This window comes from Myotis lucifugus, unplaced genomic scaffold (assembly GCF_000147115.1).
Source record: "Myotis lucifugus unplaced genomic scaffold, Myoluc2.0 scaffold_91, whole genome shotgun sequence".
NCBI lineage: Eukaryota > Metazoa > Chordata > Mammalia > Chiroptera > Vespertilionidae > Myotis > Myotis lucifugus.
Genome location: NW_005871139.1, coordinates 3,895,781 through 3,920,741, shown reverse-complemented (window position 1 = coordinate 3,920,741; position 24,961 = coordinate 3,895,781). Strand labels below are relative to the sequence as shown.

General features: G+C 39.6%; 1 protein-coding gene across 3 annotated transcripts in view; it reads left to right on the top strand.

Annotated features, from left to right (window-relative positions):
- The window catches only part of LIMA1 (LIM domain and actin binding 1), a 93,910-nt gene that overhangs the window by 56,150 nt on the left and 12,799 nt on the right, over positions 1-24,961 (top strand). For 2 of the 3 annotated variants that reach the window (XM_006091551.3, XM_006091550.2), the window contains exons 4-8: positions 3,224-3,691; positions 14,991-15,075; positions 16,666-16,814; positions 19,687-19,794; positions 23,630-23,687. In XM_006091551.3, coding sequence (XP_006091613.1) covers positions 3,224-3,691; positions 14,991-15,075; positions 16,666-16,814; positions 19,687-19,794; positions 23,630-23,687 — 868 coding nt within the window. Of the gene's footprint in view, positions 1-3,026; positions 3,692-14,990; positions 15,076-16,665; positions 16,815-19,686; positions 19,795-23,629; positions 23,688-24,961 lie in introns of those variants that run through there. The other variant, XM_023756352.1, reaches the window with a different exon arrangement.

Genomic DNA, 24,961 nt, shown 5'->3' with positions numbered 1-24,961 from the left:
GGTCACCACAACATGGTTGAGGACCACTGGCCTAGAGGCAGATCTGCCCAAGATTCTCAGCTTGCTGGGTAGAATGAACAGTGTGCTAGATGTGACTTTGAAAAAAGAGGCTATGTAGCAACCAAGGGCCCTTGAGAACTTGCAGCATCCTTGACTTCCCACTGCCTTATTCTGAGGAAATAGTTGGGAAAAAGTTAAAACCTTGATACAAATGACATCAACTAGAATCTTACTTTATTTTGTGTCCCACACCTACAGTGTAGAACAGTAGAGACTATAGAGAAAGTAGAAAGAACAGTGAGAGACATTAACCCAAGCTCAGGATTTGGGAGATGACTGGGTACTGTGGATGATCACCATTGTGAGATATGGCTTAAGGGGTAGAGAGGATCATCCATCTAATAATAATTACCACTTACTGGGTGCCTATTTATGTCAAATGCTACATTACATGCTAAATAAAGCCTCATTTATGCTCCACAATAGCCCTGTATGGTAGTTTCCAGAAATTAAGAAACTTGCCCAAAGTCACTTGGTTGGGTGGAGCTGTATTATATGTACAAGTAATACATATTTATTGTAGAAAATAAAGAAAAAGAGAAGAAAATATAAGTGACCTATAATCCATTATCCAATGGTAGCCCGGACTATCTTAGTCCAATACTCTTTTCACTGTGCTGACCAACCTGCCGTTAGCCGTCCTTTTTGTTCTGTACCTTCTTGCATCTCTTTCTTCCCCAGAAAGACTGTAGCCTCTGCTCCGTCCCCATCTGTGCTTCCCCCGGGTCCTAAAGACCTGGGCCCCTGGCATGGCCTGGAAGTGCTGCCAGGAATGACTTAAGGGTGTGGGGCCTTTAATGCTGTCAGACCACACAGCCCTGCCCTTCCCCTTTTTGTCTCCACTCCAGCACTTTTGAACTTGTAGCCTTAAGTGTTCCTTTTCATAAAAGAGCACATGTGCTCCTCCTTAAAATGCCCCCTAAGGGATGTTCTCCACCCAGGCCCTTGTTTGGGACACTGCTGGTAATCTATCACACATCCCTCTCTTCCTAGTCACCACGAGTAAAGTAGAAATGACCATTTTCAAGCTGCTTACAGTAACATCAGAATTATTTCATATTCTGTAGCAGCTTTTTTTGTGATATGAAGATGTCTAATTTTATTTTTATATTCATTTTATTACACAACGCGTACATATTTATTATAAGAAAATACAGCCCTGACTGGTTTGGCTCAGTGGATAGAGCGTCAGCCTGCGGACTCAAGGGTCCCCTGTTCGATTCCAGTCAAGGGCATGTACCTTGCTTACAGTAACATCAAAATTATTTCATATTCTGTAGAAGCTTTTTTTGTGATATGAAGATGTCTAATTTTCCCTTCCTCTCTGTAAAAAATCAATAAAATATATTTAAAAAAAGAAAGAAAATACAAATGCCCATAATTCATGATTCAAGAGTAACCCATTAATTTCCTGATGTTTTTTCCCCAGAATACTTTTCTATGCTTATATTTAGAAAAGTACATGTGTATTACAAAATGGAATCATGCTGTCTCATAATTTGCCTCTTTCCACTCAAAAGCATCTTATGAGCATCTTTCTACGTTAATAAATGTACATCGATCACATGATTTGTCTCTGAGAAAAGTAGTGTCCAGTTGCCGAGGCAGAATGCCACTTTGATTCTCAGGGCTCCTGTCTGGGCAGGGCAAGGGCAAGGCAGGTAAAGTTGGAGACCAAGATGACTCATCCATTGTGTGGCAGGAGGTACACAGAGCCAAGAGTGCCGCTGGCAGTTAAGGTAGCACCAGCTTCCAGAGCTTTTTTTTTTTTTTTTTAATTCTCTCTTTCCCAACAAGAAAACTTTTCATGCTTCTTATATCTCTGATCCATACATGTTTCCGCCGAATCTTGTCAGCTAAGTTTTAACACTAAAATCAAGGAGTTGTTCTGTAACTTTAAAAAAAATCTTTATTAAAAGTATTACATATGTCCCCTTTTCACCCATTGACCCCATTAGCTCACCCCCACCCCTCAGGCTGTTCTGTAACTTGTGTTCAAGCCTTGTAGCTACTTGATGAAGTGGCTCTCAGCATGTGTTCAGAAGAGGAACAGGGAATCTTAATTCCCAATATAGCTGCTAATCCTGTTTAATTCCCCCAAAGTCGTTCACTACTAGGTGGTTTGCCTTTTCTTTCTCAATGGAAAGACGGGTGAGTCACAGACTACAGGAATGGAGGGCAAGAAGGTAGTATTGGAATTTGTGGTTTGTTGGGAAGGTGCTGCTGCTCTATTTAGGAGTACTTTCAGAATATGCAACACTGAATTTTATTTAAACAAACATGTTTCCTCTGTTATTGTGGAACAACATTGACAGTTTCCGGGTTGTTTTCTATCTGTCTTATATTTTGAAATTAATTCCATTTTGACCCAGGTGAAAGTGAACTCTTCTGAGATATTTAAATATCTGTCCTTCAATCAAGAGAGTGGGTGTCGTTGCTTTCGTATGAAGCCTCGATATTTCTCAGCCAAAGGATCTCTAAAATAGTGAATTTTCTGATAACTGAAAATTTACACATGGACAAACATGTAGAAAAGAGCAGAAAAAAATTAGATTTTTATGTAAATATAAAACATGACTGTTTATATGCATGTAAATTGTCAGATATAATGAAATATTGTTTATGCAAATTTAAATTCCTACAAATAGTAGCAATCCTTGATGCTACTCCCCACAATTAATGTATTGTGTAGTTTCAGCTATATTGCATTTTCGTTTTTAAAATAATCAAAAAAAGCAGGATACACCATATAATTTTGTGGCATGTCATGATGAACTTTTATTCGTGCATATTTACAGGGTTTAAAGTACCTGGTGTTTGCTTTTTCTTTCTCATTTCCCCCATTGATCTTTAGATAAAAAATCTCTTGTCTCCAATGTAACTGTCATTAGATCTGGGCTCTCCTTTCTCCTCATTTTGTCCTTATAAGGCTATCCTGTTTTATCACTTCCTGCTTCAGCTCCTGACTTTTTCTCTCTTCCCCTCTCCCTCTCCTGGGTGGATGCTTTTTCTCCATGTGGCAGGGCTGTAACTGTTCACAGCTGTCTGAAACGCCAGTGGACCCGGGGCAGCTTGGAGTTTTAACTTTCATTTTACAAAGAACATCATGTTTGAATGTTTCAGCAGGCAAGTTATAACTGGCATTTACTTCTTATTCTTCTAGAACACCGAAAATCCCCCCCAGCACTTTAGAAGGGGAATCCTGACTGCGTTAAAGAAGAAGTGGGAGAACCCAGTGCTGGGAGCTGAGTCTCACACGGACTCTCTGCGAAACAGCAGCACTGAGGTCAGACACAGAGACGACCATCCTCCTGCTGAAGTGGTGAGCAACTCTGCCTCCGGGGCCGAAGCTAACCGAGAGGAACAAGTCCATCCCAGAACTAGACTTGGATCACCTGCCGAAGCCCATATTCAGGACCCGTATCACCGCATTGAGGACAGTGAACCTCTCAAAGACCACTCAACAGGAAAGAACAAAATGGAAAACTGTCTAGTAGGAGAATCCAGGCATGAAGTAGGAAAGCCCGAAATCAGTGAAAATACAGAAGCTACAAACAAAATAGAGAAATATAATGTCCCGCTGAACAGGCTTAAGATGATGTTTGAGAAAGGCGAGCCATCTCAAACCAAGGTAAGGACTGGGAGCATTTCAAACTTGATACAATCGATTCACCTAAGCAAAGCTGGTTTTCTAATCCAGACAGTTTGAATAGTGTGGAGCATGTGGTCTGCATGTCTTGAATCAAGTTCAGTGAGTTAATTAAAAATCTTGAATTATTTGCATAGATGGTAAGATTTGTGAGGTTCCCACCCAATTTCTTGTGAAATCAAGCTCACACAGGGCTTCAGGTTGATGTCTTAGAAAGGAAGAGAGTTTGATGTCAATGTGATTTTGTGTTTTTGTAAGCTTGCCCTTTTAATTTGTCTTCCTGTGTCTTTTGTCATTTGTCGGTTTGGGGGGTGGAATTACTGCTGAAGCGTTCTCTTGGACACAGCTGCAGGCTGAGTGCTAGGGCCAGAGTTTAACGTTAAGACTGAGGCTTAGTTGTCTCTGCTAGCTGAATCCTTTCTCCTCTTCTCAACTTCCTCATCTGTGCCTTCCAACAAATGTTTTCTATCAGCTAAAATCCTCTCCCAGGAAAAATCAATGAAGATAGCCAGACTAGCTGTAGCCTTCAGGATTTTTGACTTGCAAATGCACAGGGTTGCATTTTCCTACAACTGTTAATGAAATTTGATCCTTCGTGTGGATTGCAGACCAGGTCCCCAGAGGGAATTACTTAACTAGAAAATGAGTTACATATGCTGGTGACTTATAACACAATCCAAGGGCTGCAGAACTGGTAAATTTTTCCAGTTTTCTCATACTTTCCTGCATATCTGGCTTTGTACACGAGGATGGTTTGTTATAACAGTCATTATAATGAAATAAACAGATATGATGGGTAGCAAAGCCATCATTTACTTTAGATTCCATCTAGATGGGAATGCTGAATTTTTTAAACTAAATATTTGGCCCAAATCCCTATATTTGTGGTAATGGTATGAAGCGTTCTTTCTGAGATAAAAATTAGATAACTATCCTAATCCTCAATTATATATGGGGTGACTTAGTCAGTTTCTTCCCATAACTTACAGTTCCTGGAGCTTTCCTGCCTAGAAACATTCTTGAGTGTTTAGGGCTCATCTATTTGAGAATGTAGAAAGAATTTTTAAAGATTTTCAAACCTAGAACCCTGCTCTGTAAATGAGTTTTAGCTCCATTTTAACACTGAAACCAGCTGGCAAGAGATGTAACCACAAAGCAGTTTTACAACTTTTCTTAAACTCTCATCCTTCCCAACTTTTAGTCCTCTCGGCCTGCCAACTCCCTCTTTCTTCTTTATGGTCTTAATAAAAAAAATTTTAAAATTTAAATGGGAAAAAGAATTTTAAATGGAAGGAAAAAAATGTCAGAAATCCTAAATAGAGAGGAAGGGGCTTTGTTGTGACTCAAAGCGCCATTGTAAGTCTCCTCCTCACAGACCCTGCTAAGGGGCAGAACAGCTGATGTCATGCCAGCACACACAATGTAGGTTCAGTGCAAAAGGCTGCTGCATGTCAAAACTGGCCTAAGGTGGGAAATGACTGGGATTGCAGCAAACAAAAATGCTGATTATGTGTAAGGATCTGGTGAGAGACTTTTTTCTCATAAGTGCCTGCTGAGAGATGGGTCAGAGCAAGCCTGTCTCTTTGTGGCTAGTCAGAGTAGAGAAAACATTCCTGATATAAAGAACTGTGAGCCCCCAGCCCAATTTCATAGGCACTGAGCAGCTAACGGTCTAGGAAGATTGGGGGTGGGGTGATGGTTGTCCTACAATTAGACTTTTTAAAGTGCCTTTTTAAACTTCTGGAATAAATAGTCATTTGTCACTTAATGGACTGCTCAGGGCGTATAATACACAGCAGCCCTTGGTTTTATTAGCTGTTTCTAAATAAGTAGCATTATCCATGTTGGAAACAGTATAGATTACTTTTAAAAGTTTTGTCTAATATTTCAGTAAAACTTAAAAATTTTGTCTACTTTAGGCTAAGGAATAACTAATTAGTTTGAAACTAGGTTATGGTTATTGTTAACATAATTTCAGCTTTAATAAGGATAAGGCAATTTAATTAATTTGTTGTTCCACTTATTCATGCATTCCATGATTTTCTTGTATGTGCCCTGACCAGGGATCGAACTGCAACCTTGGTGTATCTGGAGGACGCTGTGTTGTAGGTGGCAGGAAAGGCACCGTGTGCCTGACAGGTGGGCTCAGACCAAACTGGGTTCAGCAACCTCGGTACAGTGGGGCCTTGACTTACGAGTTTAATTCGAGTTTAATTCGTTCCGAGACCGAGCTCGTTAAGGAGCTCGTTAACTCAACTCAATGCAAAAAATCGGCCAAGAGACAGCTGGTATCTCAAAAAACTCATTAGTCGGGACACTCGTAAGTCAAGGTCCCACTGTACTTGGGTTCTGGCTAGGAAAGAATTCAGAGCAAGACCCAAACTATAAGAGAATATTTATTGGGTAAATTACAGAAGTAGAAAAAGTAATTCCTAGAAGAAATAGGTTTAGGAAACAAGTTCTAGAGGTAAAGGAAGGGCCCTTGGAGCTTGGAGTGAGGAAGCTAATTGAAAGGTGGGGGTGGGGGGTGGGGGGTGGCACTGGGTCCTCCCTCCTAAGTGTTTTTTTTTTAATTTTTTTAATTGCTTAAAGTATTACAAAGAGTATTACATATGTCTCCTTTTTTTCCCCCCCGCCCTTGACAATCCCCCAGCCTCCCCTACCCCCCAGTGTCTTATGTCCATTGGTTATGCTTATATGCATGCATACAAGTCCTTCGGTTGATCTCTTACCCCCGCTCCTGTCCCTCAACCCTCCCCTGCCTTCCCGCTGTAGTTCGACAGTCTGTTCGAGGCAGCTCTGCCTCTGTATCTATTTTTGTTCAAAAGTTTATTATGGTCTTTATTATCCATAAATGGGTGAGATCATATGGTATTTTTCCTTCATTGACTGGCTTATTTCACTTACCTCCTAAGTGTTTTAAGGGTGGAGATTTTAGAGGAGGTCCTAGGGGAAGATCTTAATAGAACATTTCCAGGTGTGTCCATTCAGGGTTGTGGTCTCCACTGGTTGATTGGCTGGCACCAGGACAGGGGGTCATTATTCCATGCAGCTGGTCCTGAGGTCAGCCTTGGCTGGTTTTGTTACTTATCTGGGCCTGGAGTTACAACTGAGGCCTAGATGTTATCTCTAGGGAGGAAAGGTCAGGGCATCCAAACCTCATGACCAGTAATATGCTAGAGGAAGTAAAGTCATCCTGGGGGCAAAGTCCTACTCTACAATTGATTGCCCCTTGCTAGGCACCTGGGCTTTCCACCTGGTGACCTTCTGTACCTAGCCCATTGTCCTTGCTCTGCTCATGTTTGTCTGCCTACAACATAACCAACAGAGCTACCCGACCAGGGCCTCATGGTATATTTTAATTCTTCTAGTTAGTCACATTTTATTTATGTTAACTTGTTTTACATTACAAAGGTAAAATAGTACATTGGCTGAAATAAACATGGAAATTTCCCTTGTCCCACCCCCTTTTCACTTCTTTGCTACTTCTCTCCCCTTAGACCTCTGAACCCATGAATTTCCCTTAGAATTTCTGTTCCTCTTATTATCAGGATCATTATATGAATGGCTACCATCAAAAAACCAACAAAACTTCACTTGTTAATATGAGAGAACAACTGTCCTTCTTCAAACAGTCCAACATTTTTGTGGTTTTCCTAAGTTCCTGGAAGTGACACTGAGTATTTTGTGTAGCTTTATATAACGCTGGTACATACCAGTGTGTATGTGTTGGTGTAGTGGAGCAAGCCCTTGAGAAAATAAGGAAAATAAACTAAAGTCTGATCTGTGGTCATCAGCTATTTTATCTATAACCAACGAATCTATAATCTACATCAAAGAAGCATTTTATATTTGCCTTCTTGAAGAATGAGTAGGTGTCTATAGGGAATCTCTACATTGTTATAAAATTACCCATGACATTTTATCTTCTCTTTTCATGGTTAATAATTGCATGTGTTCCTTTATCAACTTAATGTCATCTTAATAAGATTTTTTCTTCTGCTTTCTTAATGTCTCAAGTAAATTATTTGGAATTAAATTCCAAGAAGAATACAGTTTTGAGGATGTTCATAATTGGTATCATTTGCATATTTTTAAATCATAATTTTAAGATGGGCTTAGAGAAGAAAGGGATTTGACAAACTCATCATTACAGTGGTCATCCTAGTGTAGGGTAGTATATCTTTAATTTGCCTACCAGAGAATTATAAATCTTAAATTGACCCAGCATCCTACCTCCATTAGATACATTGCTAGTGCTTTAAGTACAGATAACTGGTTTTTGTTAAATAAACACAAGAATTATCCTTGTTTTTCTATCAATGCCATCTTTCTCGTATATCTTATTAAAACTAAATTTTTGCTGATTTATTATTATTCACTCTTGAATAGTTTATAGCTTCTTCTGTGATTTCAAATGTAAAGAATAACCTCTGTATAGTGGATAATTTCTCATAAAGACCTCATACTAGTATAAAGAAGTTTTATTTATCCCTACTTAGTAACTGAGTAACTGTTTGGTCTTTTGTGGTAAGATGATAATGACCCAGGTATAAAGGTGCCAGTCAAGGAATTCTGATCTTTTTCACTGTTTGTTGCCCTAAATAGCTGTCCTTGATGTGCCAACTGGTGACCAGTCATCTCTTTTCTGCTTACTTTCATGCCAAATAACTACTCAACTGGTTTCTAACTGGTTTTCATTACAATAAAACATGTTGAAAAGTAATAGCAGGAAACTGGAACATTCTCTAAGCAATGTTGGCTACATTAGAGTTTGGAGGGGTCAGAGGACATCAGTTGCCTCCCAAATATTTACCACCTTTGTCTTCTTGCTATTGGACTCAATCCTGGATTAGACATGGTGTGCATCCAGATGAATGTATTAGTCATTTCCTCTAGCCTTCTGACTTATCAATGAGTTACAAGGTGTGAGAAATACCTATCATGTTCGTAATCCAGCTCACTGCTCTGAGGCAGTAAAGATATTAAAATCTATATTTTATAGATAGAAATAACTAAGGTCAGAGGGCTTAAATGATATACCCAATGTCCTGTGGCTGATTAATATCAGAACAAGGACTGAAATTGTGTAGTACCCTTTCTACCATATTACACTATCTTCATGAATATTATAATAGCTGTTCATTGGATAAAAGCAACTGGCCATGGCCTTATACAATTTTGAAATCTAAGGAAATTAAAACATCAAGAGCTGTATTCTCAAAGAATTTAGCTCTCTATCATTTCTATTCACTCATTTTATAGTCTCTTAACTGAATAAAAAACATGAGGGCAATGAAGAGAAGAAATACATTATTGTATTGTACTAAAACTCTTGTTAGAAGCTTATGGTTTGGGGAGGTTTGGTTTTCTTATATAAATGAAATAGTCATCTGAACAATTTCTCTCTCTCTCTCTCTCTCTCTCTCTCACACACACACACACACACACACACACACACACACACACACAGTAAACCAGAAAGGAGAAGAAAAAGCCAAGTAAACCAGGAAAAAAGAGTAACTATCATCAGTTGTGCACAGTAATATCTTTATCATTGCATAACTAGTTTTTACATGGTTTTAGTCATTGTATACTCACTGTTTTGTATGCTTTATCTTTTTGTTTGGTCTTTTTTATATAAACCTTTCTGTATATCTTTCTAGTTCATGTAGTTATCCTTTTATGGCAACATGGTATTTCATTATACTGTTTAATCATTCCCCAATAATTAGGTTCTTTTTTAGCCTAATAAAAAAGCTCTGAGCATGCCCTAACCGGTTTGGCTCAGTGGATAGAGCATCGGCCTGCGGACTCAAGGGTCCCAGGTTCGATTCCAGTCAAGGGCATGTGCCTTGGTTGCAGGCACATCCCCAGTGGGGAGTGTGCAGGAGGCAGCTGATTGATGTTTCTAACTCTCTATCCCTCTCCCTTCCTCTCTGTAAAAAATCAATAAAATATATTTTTAAAAGAAGAAGAAGCTCTGAGCATCTTAGCAGAAACATTTTGTTTTAGTTATTTGGAATGTTGTCATGATCAAAAAATATAATTTATTAAATATTCTTCTTATATATTTTCAGCTTGTTCTCAAAGACTATCTTATTTTATAACATCCGTAGCACAATCTGAGGACATAGTCAATTATCCAGCACCTCATCAGCATTGGTTTTACCATTTTTATCTGTTTATATTAATTTAATAAGTATGAAGTAATGCCCTGGCTGGTGTTGGTTGAGTGTTGTCCCATGTACCCAAGGGTCGCCAGTCAGGGGATCATCCTGGTCAGGGCACACGTGCATGTTGTGGGTTCAGTCCTCGTCGGGGTGCATGCTGAGGCAGCTGATCAATGTTTCTCTCCCTCTCCTTTCCTCTCTAAAATCAATAAAGACATTTAAAAAGTAGGTATGAAGTATTACCTCTCCTTTCTTTTCTTTTTTTTCTAATTGTAAGAGTAACACATAATTTTTGTAGAATGCTTAGAAATACAGAAAATGGAGAGAAATCCCACCACTGGAGATGAGTGCTCCTTCTCTATGTGTTCTTTTATTTAAATTAGGTCTATTTTTTCTAAGAAGGTCCTTGGAGAAGGCAATGTTTATCTCACAGTACTTTGAGAAGTTAAGGCCAGGTTTTATCTATACCCTCTGATAACCATTCATAGTTCAGCAAAGTCTCATTTTTCCCTAAAAGATATCCTTCCTCCACCCTTGACGTTGGAGGGATGAGAGTCTGCAGGAAGGTCAAAGTTGAAAGGTTGAAGGAAGTGGCTGAGAGAGGTAGGAGCCTATTAGTAAATTAAGGTGTTGAAAAATCAACTTTTAAAGAGAACTTTTTCTGAAAATAGGGTGGAGGGGGCAGGAAATCTGCTTTTTACTTGACATTTGGGACCTAACGTTTTATTTCTTAAAAAAAAAAAAAAATTCCAGAGAAAAGAAATTCCACGGACCATTGGCTAAAAACTCCAAACTCTTATTCTATTATTTGTACATGTATTTGATGTGTTTATGGATTCACAGAGAATGTTTACATAGAGTTACTGCAGTCAGCTGACAGGAAGGAGGACATGTGGGGTGGGGGTAGGTCAAGCCGTAGGAAATTCCAGAGAGTCTTCAAGTGTCTTGTCTTTTCTTAACAGATTTTGATGGTTAAGGCTCCCTCAAATGTCTGAATAAAAAGGGCTGAAATTCGAACGAATGTGTTACAGAAGAGTGTTTCTGTATCACAATTCCTGTTTTTTTCTTTCTGTGTTCCTCTACTTCCTTGAGAAATATTGGAGGAAACCCCTCCTTCTTCCTGTGCTTCAGATTACCACTTTTAAAACGAGGGTCATAAAATTCATAGTAAATGCATTTGAATTGCATTTGTTATTCTGGATATTTGAGTGGTTTGGAGGTGAAAAGGCATTTAGAAAATGCTTAGTGCTTCACCTGAGATCTCATTAAAAGCAGCCTCAGATCTGTATTCCTCCTCAGAACCAGTATCTGTAACTTTGATTTCCAGAGACATTTCTGTTTTTCTCTAAGGCCAAATAGCTTTGCACAGTCACTTTTTTAGTACTTGAAAAAAGATACTAAGGTATTGATACCCTCATGAGCCAGAAGGCTTTTCTTTTTCCTAAAGGCTCTTTCTTTAACCCAAAGATTTAAATGAAAAGCTAACAAAGATTGGAAATTTTATGCATTTAAAACCAAAGAAAGGCTCAGCCCTGGCAGGGCATATGTACTGGTTCTAAATGGCCTTGCTCCCAGTAACACCAGTGCAGGGCCTTCCCACGTGACTGTAAGTACAGACAGAAAACTGAACACTCAGCAGATTACGAATGTAACACATACTCTTTGATTTTTAAAAAAATATATTTTTATTGATTTCAGAGAGGAAGGGAGGAGAGAGAGATAGAAACATTAATGATGAGAGAGAACCATTGATCGGCTGCCTCCTGCATGTCCCCTACTGGGAATTGAGTCTGCAACCTGGGTATGTACCCTGACCAGGAATCAAACCGTGATTTCCTGGTCCATAGGTCGATGATCAACCACGCCAGCCAGGCCACAAACTCTTTGAATTGTACTGGAACTTTACCTTGACAGGATGTAAGTATTTGAAATATTGCTCTAGTATTAAGAATGCAGAACTTGTTTCCTTTCGGTTTAAAAAAAAAGTGTATTTTCAGGCTTTCTCTCTTTTTGAGCCTTGAAAATTCTAATTTTTATAATGATCATCTTACAGTGCAGCAGCATTTGTGATACATCTTTGGAATTTCCTTTACTTTAATTATCTGCAAATGAGAAATGTTTTGAAAAGAGAAAAAAATATGTATGGGAGGGTATCCTGCCAAATTTATCTTTTCCCTTTGGCAAGTGATATTCATTTCCAGATTGGGGGCTGCTCCCGGAGCAACAGTAGGTTGCATCATATGAGTTACGTGGATGTGATTAATGATGCAGCTGATCTGAGTATAATGTGGCAAAGTTAGAGTTGCTACAGCTTATCTTGGTTTTTATTAAAAACTAGAGGCCCGGTGCACAAAAATTTGTGCACTGGCGGCGGGGGGGGGGGGTGTGTGTCCCTCAGCCCCACTTGTGCCCTCTCACAGTCTGGGACCCCTCAGGAGATAACCACCTGCTGGCTTAGGCCCACTCTCCGGGTGGCAGATGGCAGGCCCGATCCCTAGGTGCCTGCCCCACCTCCCCAGGTCACGCACACGGCAGGGCTGATCCTGGGGTTGGGCGCCGCCCCCGTTGGTGCACAGGGCAGAGCCGATCAGGGGGTTGGGGTGCCGCTGCCGGTCGCGCACAGGGCAGGGACGATCAGGGGGTTGGGGTGCCGCCCCGGTCTCGCACAGGGCAGGGCCAATCAGGGGGTTGGGGTGCAAGAATAGGGCTTCCTCGGGCCGATCGTGCCGCCAAGCCCTGCTGCCCAGGGCTGCACACAGGGGTCCCGCCCGCCCAGGGTCGCACACGGGGGTCCTGGCAGGGGGTGGGGCTTAGGCGGTGTGATTGCGCCACCAAGCCCCACCGCCCAGGGCCGCACACAGGGGTCTCAGCTGGCGGCGGGGCTTAAGGCGGCACACAGGGGCCCGGATGGTGGCTCGCGCTGGCCCGCCCTGCCTGAAGTATGCAAATTAGCCGCCATCTTTGTTGGGGGTTAATTTGCATATCGTGCTGATTAGCCAATGGGAGGCGTAGCGAAGGTATGGTCAATTACCCTTTTTGTCTTTTATTAGATAGGATAGATTCAGGGAGCATTTGAGATTTTGCTCTCAGGTATATGTCATCTGTTTTGGCTCAAACAAACTCATAAAAATAAAATAGATTCAACTAGCCCAGCCAGTGTGGCTCAGTGGTTGAGTGTTAACCTATGAACCAGGATGTCACCATTTGATTCCCAGTCAGGGCACTTGCCTGGGTTGTGGGCTCCATCCCCAGTAGGGGTTGTGCAGGAGGCAGCAGATCAATGAGTCTCATCATTGATGTTTCTGTCTCCCTCTCTCTTCCTCTCTGAAGTCAATAAAAATATTTTTATTTTAAAAAAGATTCAACTAACAATGTAAATAGCAAAGCTTATTTGAGGTAAATTATATTAATTGTATATTGAACTTGCAAGAAACTATATTCTTTTTGGTATGGCACAAGCAAACCAATCCTTGGCTCTGACTTCGGAAGTGGTATGTTTTTTTACTGGGGGGTGTGGGGGGACTTAAAATAACTGATAGTTCAGTCTTAAACTTTATTGTTGAGTTAATTAATCCATTGAACTTAGAGGTTTAATAGCTATTTACTAATGTAGAATTCAAAAGGGTACTAAGTCTGATCTGTTATACTGGATTTCAGTTATCTTTTCTACTTCATGTTATCTTGAGATATAAATGATAGGATGTGGTTGAAGGCTCTCATTACAATCTGAATAAACATGACATGCTGCATACTATGGAAACATTCTATGCCTTTCTGTTGAGTCACTTTTCCAGGCTTAAAAATTATAATTTATAATTTTAATTAGAGATCTACCTTAGATAGGAGAGATAGAAATATAGTGATTTACAGGAATCACAAAATACTTTACTCAAAAAAAAAAGTGTATCGTTCACTTTTAAAAAAAGGCATTTTTAAAAAAAGGCATAGTCTCTTGCCCTCAGTAAGCTTCCAGTCCAGTAGAGGAACACACAGCAGTTTGATAAGCATTGTCATGGAAGTGTAACCAGGTACTTGGGTACAGAGGAACAACTACTTAGATTTATGTAGGACAGGTAGGACAGACTTCATAGAGGGAAAGTTGCTTAGTTTACAGAGTCTTGAAGGAACAAGCATTTGCTAGACAACAGAAGGATAAAACGCTAATCCAGGTAGAAGGAACTAACTTACAATATCATGGACTTCACAACAGTTTGCTTTTCCTGGAGGGTAAAGGATGAGGAAGAGGATATACCCAGAAAGGGTAGGTAGGGGCCAGATCTAGAACTGGTCTTCTGTGACATACTAAACACTTTAGATTTAATTCAAGGAGTGATCAGGAATCCTTAAAGAATTTTAAACAGGCCTGGCCAGAAGGTCACAGTTGGATTCCCTGTCGGGGCACATGCCCTGGTTGTGGGCTTGATCCCCAGTAGGGGGTGTGTAGGAGGCAGCTGATCCATGCTTCTCTCTCATCACTGATGTTTCTCTCTCTCTCTCTCTCTCTCTCTCTCTCTCTCTCACTCCCTCCCTCCCTCTCTGAAATCAATAAAAATATATTTTAAAAGAATTTTGAACAGGAGAGTAACATAAATTATATTTGGGGATAATTGCTTTGTATTACTTGGGATAATGGCAGCATCATAGAGACTTGATTGGAAGGTAGAAGAGCCAGTTAGAAAGGTAATCAGTAGTCCATCCACTGTAGCAGCAGCAGAGATAAGGTAGGACGTGGAAGGGAAACAGCAGATATTGCCATCAGGACTTGGCACTTTGGAGACATATGTCATTGTCATCTGGGACATGAAGATTTCCCTCAATGATGTTTAAATTACGAGGCTTTCTGGTTAAGCTGGTTAGGTACTGATCATTAGCAGAGAGATATAACCTTGATAGAGTTAACTTATTTTTCCCTGGGCACTTGTGAACATGTAGTGCTTGATACTGATAATATGGAAAATATATACTGTGGAATATACAAACAAATATAAAATTTAATCTCTTCTGGATTTTTATTTATAAAGGAGATTTGCAGTCCTCCTTTTTGAACATTGCATCAAGATTTCCCATCTTCTATCAAAATTTATTGCTTGGTTTTGTTTTCCAAACAGATTCTTCGGACCCAAAGCCGAAGTGCAGGTGGAAAGAGGATCTCTGAAAACAGCTATTCTCTGGATGATTTGGAAATAGGGCCAGGTAAGCAGAGAGTTCCATGTGCATGACGTTCTCTGGGAAGTACTCTTCAGTAAACAGTATCTTTTGGCCTCAACACCAATGCTTTTGAAGGAAGAGTGGTACAAATTAAATGGAAGTCTATCTGTTAGATACTGTTATGGAGAGATGCATGGGTTGTCTTTCTCCATTGCTAGTGGAAGTGAGGTATCCCTTTCCCCATTGGGTGCTGCGTACTTATGATATCGAGAAAAATAATTTTCTGAGACTTGCATGGGAGGATGAGTGACTTTTATTTGCATGTAATTATGTCTTTGGGTTTCCAAAGTTCCATTTCCCTTAATCCAGTCATGGAAGACGTGCAGCAGGGGATTCAGTAGAGCTAGAAGCAAAGCCAGGGTCCAAAGTTTCCTTTCCCTGGTGGAATTGGGTGCGGATTAGCATCAGGCTAGTTGCAGTGCATCAGTCCATTGTGTGGGGTCCACATGGCCATGGGCCATGTGGGCGAATGCAGGAGTGTGAGAGTCCTGCAAGGCAGGAGTTAAACACGAGCAGGCAAGAGGCAAGAGTGCGAACCAAGCCTGTGAAGCAGGAGGTCACAGATTCCTGGTTGGGGTACATGCCCTAGTTGCGGGCTTGATCCCCAGTGTGGGGCATGCAGGAGGCAGCCAATCAATGATTCTTCTCTCATTAATGTTTCTATCTCTCTCTCCCTCTTTCTTCCTCTCTGAAATCAATATAAAAAATTATTTTTTTTAAAAAAAGAGTGTAAACCAAGACAGTGAACTCCTTTGTTTAGGAGCTTAGCTATCCCAAGTCTTCCCAGGCTTGCTCTGGCTACACTACTCTGGCCAATGATCTGTTCCCAAGTGTGACTGACAGACAAGAACCTTTCCTTTATCACCCAGACTTGACTGGGCATGCATTTGAACTGCAGCTTCCTGGCAAAACTGTACAAATGAGTATAATATTTGGCCTTCTCTTTGCTCCTTTCCTACTAATTAATAATTAGGTTAAATTACAACAGTATCAATACAAGCCATTCCCAAATGTCATTGCTCTCCACAAACAGCTTCTCTGTGTTTTTAATCCATCCTTGTTAGTGGTAACCTGTGGTAAACATCTGGTACCTTTGCAGGATTCTAAAGGAAGTGCTACAGAGAATTTTGGCTCCATGGTCATTTGAGGCTTGAGGGGCTCTCATGGATGGGCAGTATCAAAATTGGTTATCCTGATCCCTGGCCAGACAGCTCAGTTGGTTAGAGAATTGTCCCCATATACCAAGGTTGTGGGGTCTGATCCCCAGTCAGGGCACATACAAGAATCAACCAATGAATGTATAAATAAAAGTGGAATAACAAATTGATGTTTCTCTCTTTCTCTCTCTCTCTCCCTAAAGTCAATAATAAAAAAAATTTTGTTTAAAGATGGGTTATCTGTACTACCAGTGGTAACAAAACACCTTAAGGGTGGAATTATTATGTTTTGAAGGGCATATAAGGGTAAATAGAAGAAATTTATTCCATTACATTACAATAGCCCCAAATTGAGAATCTTAAAACCACTAAAGTCATATTTTATCTTCTAATAAAGCATCTTTTTGCATACTTCCAGGTCAAGTGTCAACTTCTGCATTCAATTTGGAGAAAAGTGAGACTAGGCGAAACCTGGAGATCCCGCGCCTGTCAGAAACCTCCATAAAGGATCGAATGGCCAAGTACCAGGCAGCTGTGTCCAAACAAAGCAGTTCCACCAACTACACAGTATGTGTTCTGCATCATTCATTTATTTATTCATTCATTCCTTAATCCAGCAAATGGTCACTGGGCACAGGAACTAGAAATGTCACCAGACCCTGACTTGTGAGCCCTGGCTCCTTCCCTCAGCCTCCCAGCCCCCATTCCCTTTTCACAGAGATCCTACGCTAGCTCTATTTCCATCCCTACCATGTTCTGTCCTGTCTTTGCTTTCCTAGGCCTCATTCCCACCCCACTCATTTTTTGTATGATGTTACCATTCAGTAATGTCATAGAGTTTTTCTGTCTCTTCTGCTTAATCTTGTTGTTAAAGGAGTATTTTATTAGTTTTTACAGAAACATCTTTTTTTATTTCTGTTTTTTGATGAAAGAAAGGGCAAATGGTGTAGATATATTTGACATTAATATGGGTGGGTTTTTTGCAAATTTTTATTGATATATAATTCATATGACATAAAAATCACCATTTTAAAGTATAACAACTCAGCAATTTTTAGTATATTCACAAGGTTGTGCAACCATCCCCACTGTCAGATTCCAGAACATTTCCATCATCCCAAAAAGAAACCCCATGCCTGTGCATCACTTCCAATTCCCCCAGCAGCCACTAATTTACTTTCTGTCTTTATGGACTTGCCTATTCCAGACATTTCTTATAAATGAAATTGTATAGTATACAGCCTACTTAATCTTTACTCCTTGTGATGTAATGATTTTCTAAAAAATATTGGAATAGTGGATGAGAAAAGGGGAGAGAAATGACAAGATGATGTGCTCAGTAAGAACAAAAAGTTGGTCTTCTAAATAAAATGGAGGGTTTTTCTATTTTATACTTAACTAGGCTTAACTGGCAGGATGCCACTATGGCACTGCTTAATTGAAGTTGCCTTTTAAATGCCATTTATTCATATGTACACATGCATATATACACATGTACACACACCTATATATGTATCTTTCAAATATTTGTTCCAAGATTTCAAATTACAATCCATTAATTTCTTTTTTTTTTAAATTATATTTTATTTCAGAGAAGAAGGGAGAGGGGGAGAGAGAGAGAGAAACATCAATGATGAAAGAGAATCATTGATCGGCTGCCTCCTGCAAGCTCCCTACTGGGGATGGAGTCCGCAATCCGGAATCAAACCCAGGACTCTTCAGTCCGCAAGCCTATGCTCTATCCACTGAGCCAAACTGGCTAGGGCCGTTAATTTCTTGATGTCCTATTTTTTAACAAAGTTGGAAGACTAGTATTGAATTTTATTTGTTCCCAGCCAGACTGAAACTGGTGCCTATTAGAAATTGTAACGTGTATTTCAGGAGTTGAGCCTTCTTTTTCCCACATTACTAAGTATGCATTCTCCAGTAGTATTTATTGGTGGGTTAAGTCTCAGGGCAATGAATGATTTCATCTTGATTTTTCACTGTAATTTTAAGAAGAGATGAGTATAAATCAATAGTGAGTATGAAAAATGAGCAAACTTAGACTTCTCTGAGAAGGCAGGTCAGGAGATACAGCAAATCAGTGATCTGTGCAGCTCTGTTCCCTCTTGTTACAGGATTTTGCTGCTTCTCAGTGCCCTGCTGCTATAAACATTCCGACCAAGTGACTCCCTAAGTGGAAAAACCTGTTCAGTGACCTTTTTTTAAAAACTCCTAATAGAGTTTCTAAATTGCAGTCTCCATCTCTGAAACTTTTAAGAGTTGAAATGCTTTAGGAATTCTTGTAAAAACTACATTTTATCTCACCCCCAAAGAATTTCTCAGGCCCCCTACAGAGGATGGTTGTAACAAGGCACACACCCTATGGCAGTGATTTTGGAGGCTGGGCTCTGAGATGGGGTCAGGAATGAGTGGTTGGACTGTTGTACTACTGTCTTCTGCAGTGCTGGCTGCCAGCTCCTCCCTATAGATGCACCTCCAAAATGTGTGCCTTAATTTGGAATTCCACACCTGATTAAGTCAGTCACACTCACACTCCCTTCATTGGCCCTGTGGCCATAATTATGTTTTCTCCCCATGCCTACAGAATCACAGAAAACAGAAAGGTACTATATTTCTAGTAGACTAATGATAGGAAATGTCCATAATTATCTACCTCTATATTAATTTTGGGTCTAATATATAAAGTTAATTTTAATATTTAATTTCATATTAAATTTTAAAATTTAATATGTTCTTTGCAAGGGAAAAAAATTTGATTATGCTTATTTCTATGATAGTATTAATGCCTGCTTGGTATGTTGAGGCTCTGTTATGAGTAGTAGAATAAGGTATGTCTTTAGTACAATGTATGAATTTTATATAAAAAAACATGTTTGTTGAAAGTCTCACTAAAAAAAAAAGGTTGTTTTATAGTTATCATTAAATATAATTTGTTTTCATATGTATACATCATCCCTGTCTCTCTTTCCAGGCCGGGCATATTTATATATATGGTCAGTATATTTTCTTAATTATTGGCACTTGGCATCTCCTTTCCCTGCTCCAGAATGGTCTTTTCTGATAAAACTCACAAGCTTTGCATTCCCACAAGCTCTGCTGCTAGAAGAGTGAATCACAAGAACATTGTATGCTGGGGGTGGTCTGTGTGTGTCTGTGTTGATGTGTGTATATTCTAATGAGCATCCGGTTTTAGACTAGTGTACAAATATTTAACTCTGAGGGATGTGTCCACAAAGCTGCTTTTGTCGTTTCACAAGTCAGTGGGTTTTGCTTGTGAGCATTAGGGGGTTGATTTGACCTGAGGCCTCTTAAAAGAAATTTATTTTCACATTCCAAGTTTACTTAATAGATGTGCTGTGGAGAGAATAGTGAGAATTCATTTTATTATTTTGAGAATTAAAAAAAAAATTCACAGACTATTTTTATTTTCTAGAATGAATTGAGAGCCAATGGCAGTGAAATCAAAATTCATAAGTTGGAACAAAAGGAGAATGTGCCCCCAGGTCCCGAGGTCTGTATCTCCCATCAAGATGGAGAAAAGGTGGGTTCAAAAGTCTGATGTCCAGTTGCCAAAGAAGCATGTGCTCTAAATTAGATGCTTAAAATTAGAAACCACTCTAACTCTGGGCTGTAGAGTGTCTGGGAATTTGGTAACAGCTGCCAACACAGATTGTTGTTTTTGCAGGTCACATAATTTTGGTTGGGGAGCTCTGCAACTTATAGCTGACCAAATAATGAACCTTCGCTGGAAAATTCTTTTGCTCAGCAAATGCTCAGAGGGCATAGAGCTAAAGTGATTTTTGAAAATCCGTTTTGATTAGAAATATTATCTTTCAAAGTATTTGTATATTATTAACTCATTTTATGCAATAACATTTCATTCTTTCACTCAGTATTTTGAAAGGTAGGCACTATGCTAAGCATAGGAAATGCTAAGCTGAAAAACTAAATATGAACATACCATTCTATGTGGTCTTTATCTGCAAGGAAGCTAACAGTAGAAGGGAGATGAGTAACAGGTTGGCCATCATAAAACAGTTTGACCTCTGCTGTGAGAGGGCTATTCAGAGCTGTGGAAGCTGAGACTAAGGACATTTGCCCTAACTTCCTCAGGAAGGTCATGTCTGAGCCAAGTCCTGAAAAATGTGTGAAAATAGGCAAAGTGAATAAGGAGAAGTTTGAGTAAAGAAAGAGAAGGGTATTTCAGACATAACAGAGGTTGTTAATTGGAGATCTAAACTGAGATGACTTGGCTGAGCAGGGCGGTACATACAGTCCATGATGAGAGACAGGTGGAGGGAGAGGGCCAGAGTGGGTCTTGAAGAGCTTTGTATGCTACCCTTAAGAGTTTGGGATGTAGCCCTGCAGTGGTGGAAAGCCAGTGTCAGATTTTAAGCAAATTAGATTTGTATTTTATGCATTTATTGTTAATGAATGGCTTAGTTGGAGTAAGTAACAATATGACTGTCAGGTGAATTTATCATTTTCTTTTCTAATCCATTACCCAATCTCTTTTATCTTTTGGTCTATATCAGTGGTTCTCAACCTATGGGTCGAGACCCCTTTGGCGGTCGAATGACCCTTTCACAGGGGTCGCCTAAGACCATCCTGCATATCAGATATTTACATTACGATTCATAACAGTAGCAACATACAGCTATGAAGTAGCAATGAAAATAATTTTATGGTTGGGTCACAACATGAGGAACTGTATTTAAAGGGCCAGAAGGTTGAGAACCACTGGTCTATATGATAGTGAAATGTTAAGTTAGTTAAGGAGAAAAAGCTTTCAAATCTATTACAGTGATTAATCTTAGGAGAAAAACCATTGTTTCTGTTATACATATTGACACCTTGAAGCCATTCTTCCAAAAGATGAAGATATCATTAAAATAGTTCTCAAACTTATTTCATTCTAACAGACTTTATTTTTTAAATATATTTTTATTGATTTCAGAGAGGAAGGGAGAGGGAGAAAGATAGAAACATCAAATATAACAGAGAATCATTGATTGGCTGCCTCCTGCACGCCCCCCACTGGGGATGGAGCCCACAACCTGCACATGTGCCCTGACTAGAAATTGAACTGTGACCTGGTTCATAGGTCGATACTCAACCGCTGAGCCACATCGGCTGGGCCCTCTAAAGTTTGCTGTATTGACAGAACACTGACAGGAATCATGAAATACACTACACACTTGGTTGGACCAAAGTAGTCACACAGAAAAATGGTCTCAGATTAATGGCTACATAAGTTGAATCATAAATAGAACAGGAAAAAAAATTTAGAAAAATTAAATCACTTTACAAATATATGTTGAAATAATAAGACAAAATATTTGGCAGTAATGTGTTTCATAATCATAAAATTACCAAATAAATTACATACATCCTTGCAACAGTGGGCTCAGGCATCGGTCACATGAGTCACATGTCCTGTATCAAGTGAGTTCTCTCATAAGGCTGCCTGGGTTTCTCATTTTTTAAGTGGAAGATTATGTCTTAAGAATAACGAAGTAAATATGTTTGGAATTTTTTTTATAGCTTATAAAAATGACACTTAAAGGAAAAATATTCCCAGCATTGAAATCCCCCAGTGTACCCTAGGAGCATAGTTTGAGAAATGATCCTCTGGAAAATAATACATGGATTGTCCCTATATCTAATTTCATGTTTTCTTCTTGATTGGATTCATGCTGGTTTGAAACTGGAACTCTGAAACTGGAGGATCAGAACATTTTAATTATAACTTAAAAGAGCTTCAGTGCAACTGAATCACGAACTGGGGAGTGGGTGGGGAAGAAAGGTGTTAAAGATAGGGCATCGTCCTCAAGCACACACTGTGGGTTCATAAATGCTTGGCTGCCTTAAAATTCATAACATTTTTCAGAGCCTCAGCTATCCCTTTGGTTGTTTGCCTACTTTTTGTTAACCAATACCTAAGAACTATTTGAACTTTGATTTGTTCCAAAAGGACATTAGTGCTAGGGCAAACTTGCCTCAAATAGAATATTTTGTAAAGGTATTGTCCTTCCCTTTCTTGTCCTGTGAATGGATTTGTACTTTCCTTTAATGAAATGTTTGAGCAAATTCTCATGTGCTCTCTCCTGGCTATTCCTGCAGTGAAGTCATCTGGGTTGGACATGTGCAATGATGTCATGATTGGCATTAGTTTTACCTTTTAGGTTCAAGGTGACCAAATTAGAGGAGAAAAGAACATCCTGGGATAGATACACCCACTAATTAGCAAGAATTGAAGAGCTTTTTTTTATGGCCATGCATGACTTTCAGAAATTTTATTTCATATCATTAAATGAAATAATGCATGGAAGGCGATCATTTCAGTGAGCATAGTAAACACTCAGTAAATATTGGCTGTTATTATACTGGTTCACTTTATACCATGTCAGAATTCCTGCAATGAAAAGTGAGTAGTGGGGAAGAACCAACCATGCTGAAATTCAGGTGCAGTCGGGCAACAATTTAATGTCCAATATTTTATCATCATAAATGTATTCAGTACGTTAGGCAGCCTAGTATAAACTCTCAGTATCGCACATAAAGTCCCTGACATCCGAGTGAAAGAACTATTACAGAAAGAGCACATATTCGGTCCCTACTGACCCCTCATTATTTTGAGTGTGGACAAAGACACCAGGAAGGCTAGGGACCAGAAGAAAGGACAGAGAACGCTAGTATAAAGTTCTTTATTTAACTTTGATGGTTTCTGAGGGGAAATATGCACCCACACAGAAGATCTGTCATCTTGTTAAACACTGCTATTTTGAGACTGGGATTAAAAAGGGAAACTCACCTTGAAGGTAATACCAGAGGTTGGTTTTAGATACATTTGCTGTACAGCTATCAGAAGGTCTTCTGTGCTAGCAAGCTTGTTTCAGCAGAACGTATTTGGTTGGAAAATAAGGAATTAGGAAAATTAAAGAATAATAATAATAGTTTCTATATGTAAAGACTTTATTTTGCCTTGGAGTGAGTTATGGTTTATGGTGAGGAGCTTTGTTCTCCATGATAGAGGGTTTGTTTGCTGCCGCACACACCCCCGCCCCCCGCCCCTTTTTATTTTTTGAGAATCGAAAGATATGGTTTAGAAGTTCTTTTATAAAGAGAAATGATGCAGAGTTTTGGCAGTGGAGTGCAGTCTGCTTCTGGCCTTACTCTGTAATTGAGAGGCATGTTAATATCCTCATAAAAGACATTGTGCTGCCTCTTGTTTAAATGCTCAGCTGTTCTGGGGCCCGTTATTTCCCCCAGGCAGCCAGTGACTGACTGGAGTCAGCAGGTTTCTATGGCACTAGCAGCAGCTTGCTCATTTATTTTTAATGTGATTCTTAATCCCACCCCTCTTTTTTTTGTAGGTTTCTGCAGCTGAGAACAGCCTGGCAGTCCGTTCCACGCCTGCTGAAGTTGACACCCGTAAGCATTCATTCTTAGATCTGGAGGGTGTCCCCATTGCTGTCAGTGCTGAGAAAGTAACATTAAATTCAGCCGATCGGATCTTTCCCTTGGTTTTAAGGAGTCCTGCTTGAATACCCTTCACACATTTCATGGCTTAGGGAGAAGTTAAATTCAACTATATATTACTAACTTGGGGAAACTGAACACTTTTAAAAAAAAATATGTCTTTATTGATTTTAGAGAGAAGAAGGGAGAGGGTAGAGAGAAAGAAACATGGATTGCTGCCTCTTGCAAGCCCCATACCGGGGATCGAGCCAGCAACCCAGGCATGTGCCCTGACCGGGAATAGAACCAGTGATGTCTTGATTCATAGGTTGACACTCAACCACTGGGCCACACCAGCCAGGCAAACTTTTATGCTTCTCTCATTGAACTTATCCTACTTTTTGTACCAAATCTTTTCAGGTTTAAAGCTGTAAAAACTAATTTTGAAGTTTCATTTAAAATATATATATATATTTAACATATTTTTATTGATTTCAGAGAGGAAGGGAGAGGGAGAGAGAGACAGAAACATCACTGATGAGAGAGAATCACTGACTAGCTGCCTCCTGCACACCCTGCTCTGGGGATTGATCGAGCCTGCTGCAACCTGGGCATGTGCCCCTACTGGAATCGAGCCGAGACCTCCTGGTTCATAGGTCGATGCTCAACCACTGAGCCACGCTAGCTGGGCTGAAGTTTCATTTTAATAAAAGTTGAGCCAAAGATTTCATTCATTTACAGGGATAAAGAATTAGTATTTGAGTAACATATTAAATATCTTTCTCTACTTATCTAAATGTGTACCATAGTCTACCCTCTAGACCAGTGGTCAGCAAACTCATTATTCAACAGAGCCAAATATCAACAGTATAACGATTGAATTTTCTTTTGAGAGCCAAATTTTTTAAACTTAAACTATATAGGTAGGTACATTGTTATTAACTTAATTAGGGTACTCCTGAGGCTTAGGAAGAGCCACACTCAAGGGGCCAAAGAGCTACATGTGGCTCGCAAGCCACAGTTTGCCAACTACGGCTCTAGACCGATTCTAGAGATTTTCCTGTTTTGTTAAATTTCATCACCTTTTCATCCTATTTTGGAGTGATTTTGAGTTTCACTTTGCCCAAAGAAAAAATACTTTGGTTTTCTCTTTACTATATCCACTTTGATTCTGATCTGCAGTGTTTTATATACATATATATATTTGGATTTCTACCTTCTCCCTGGTTAGTTTATTAGACACTTAA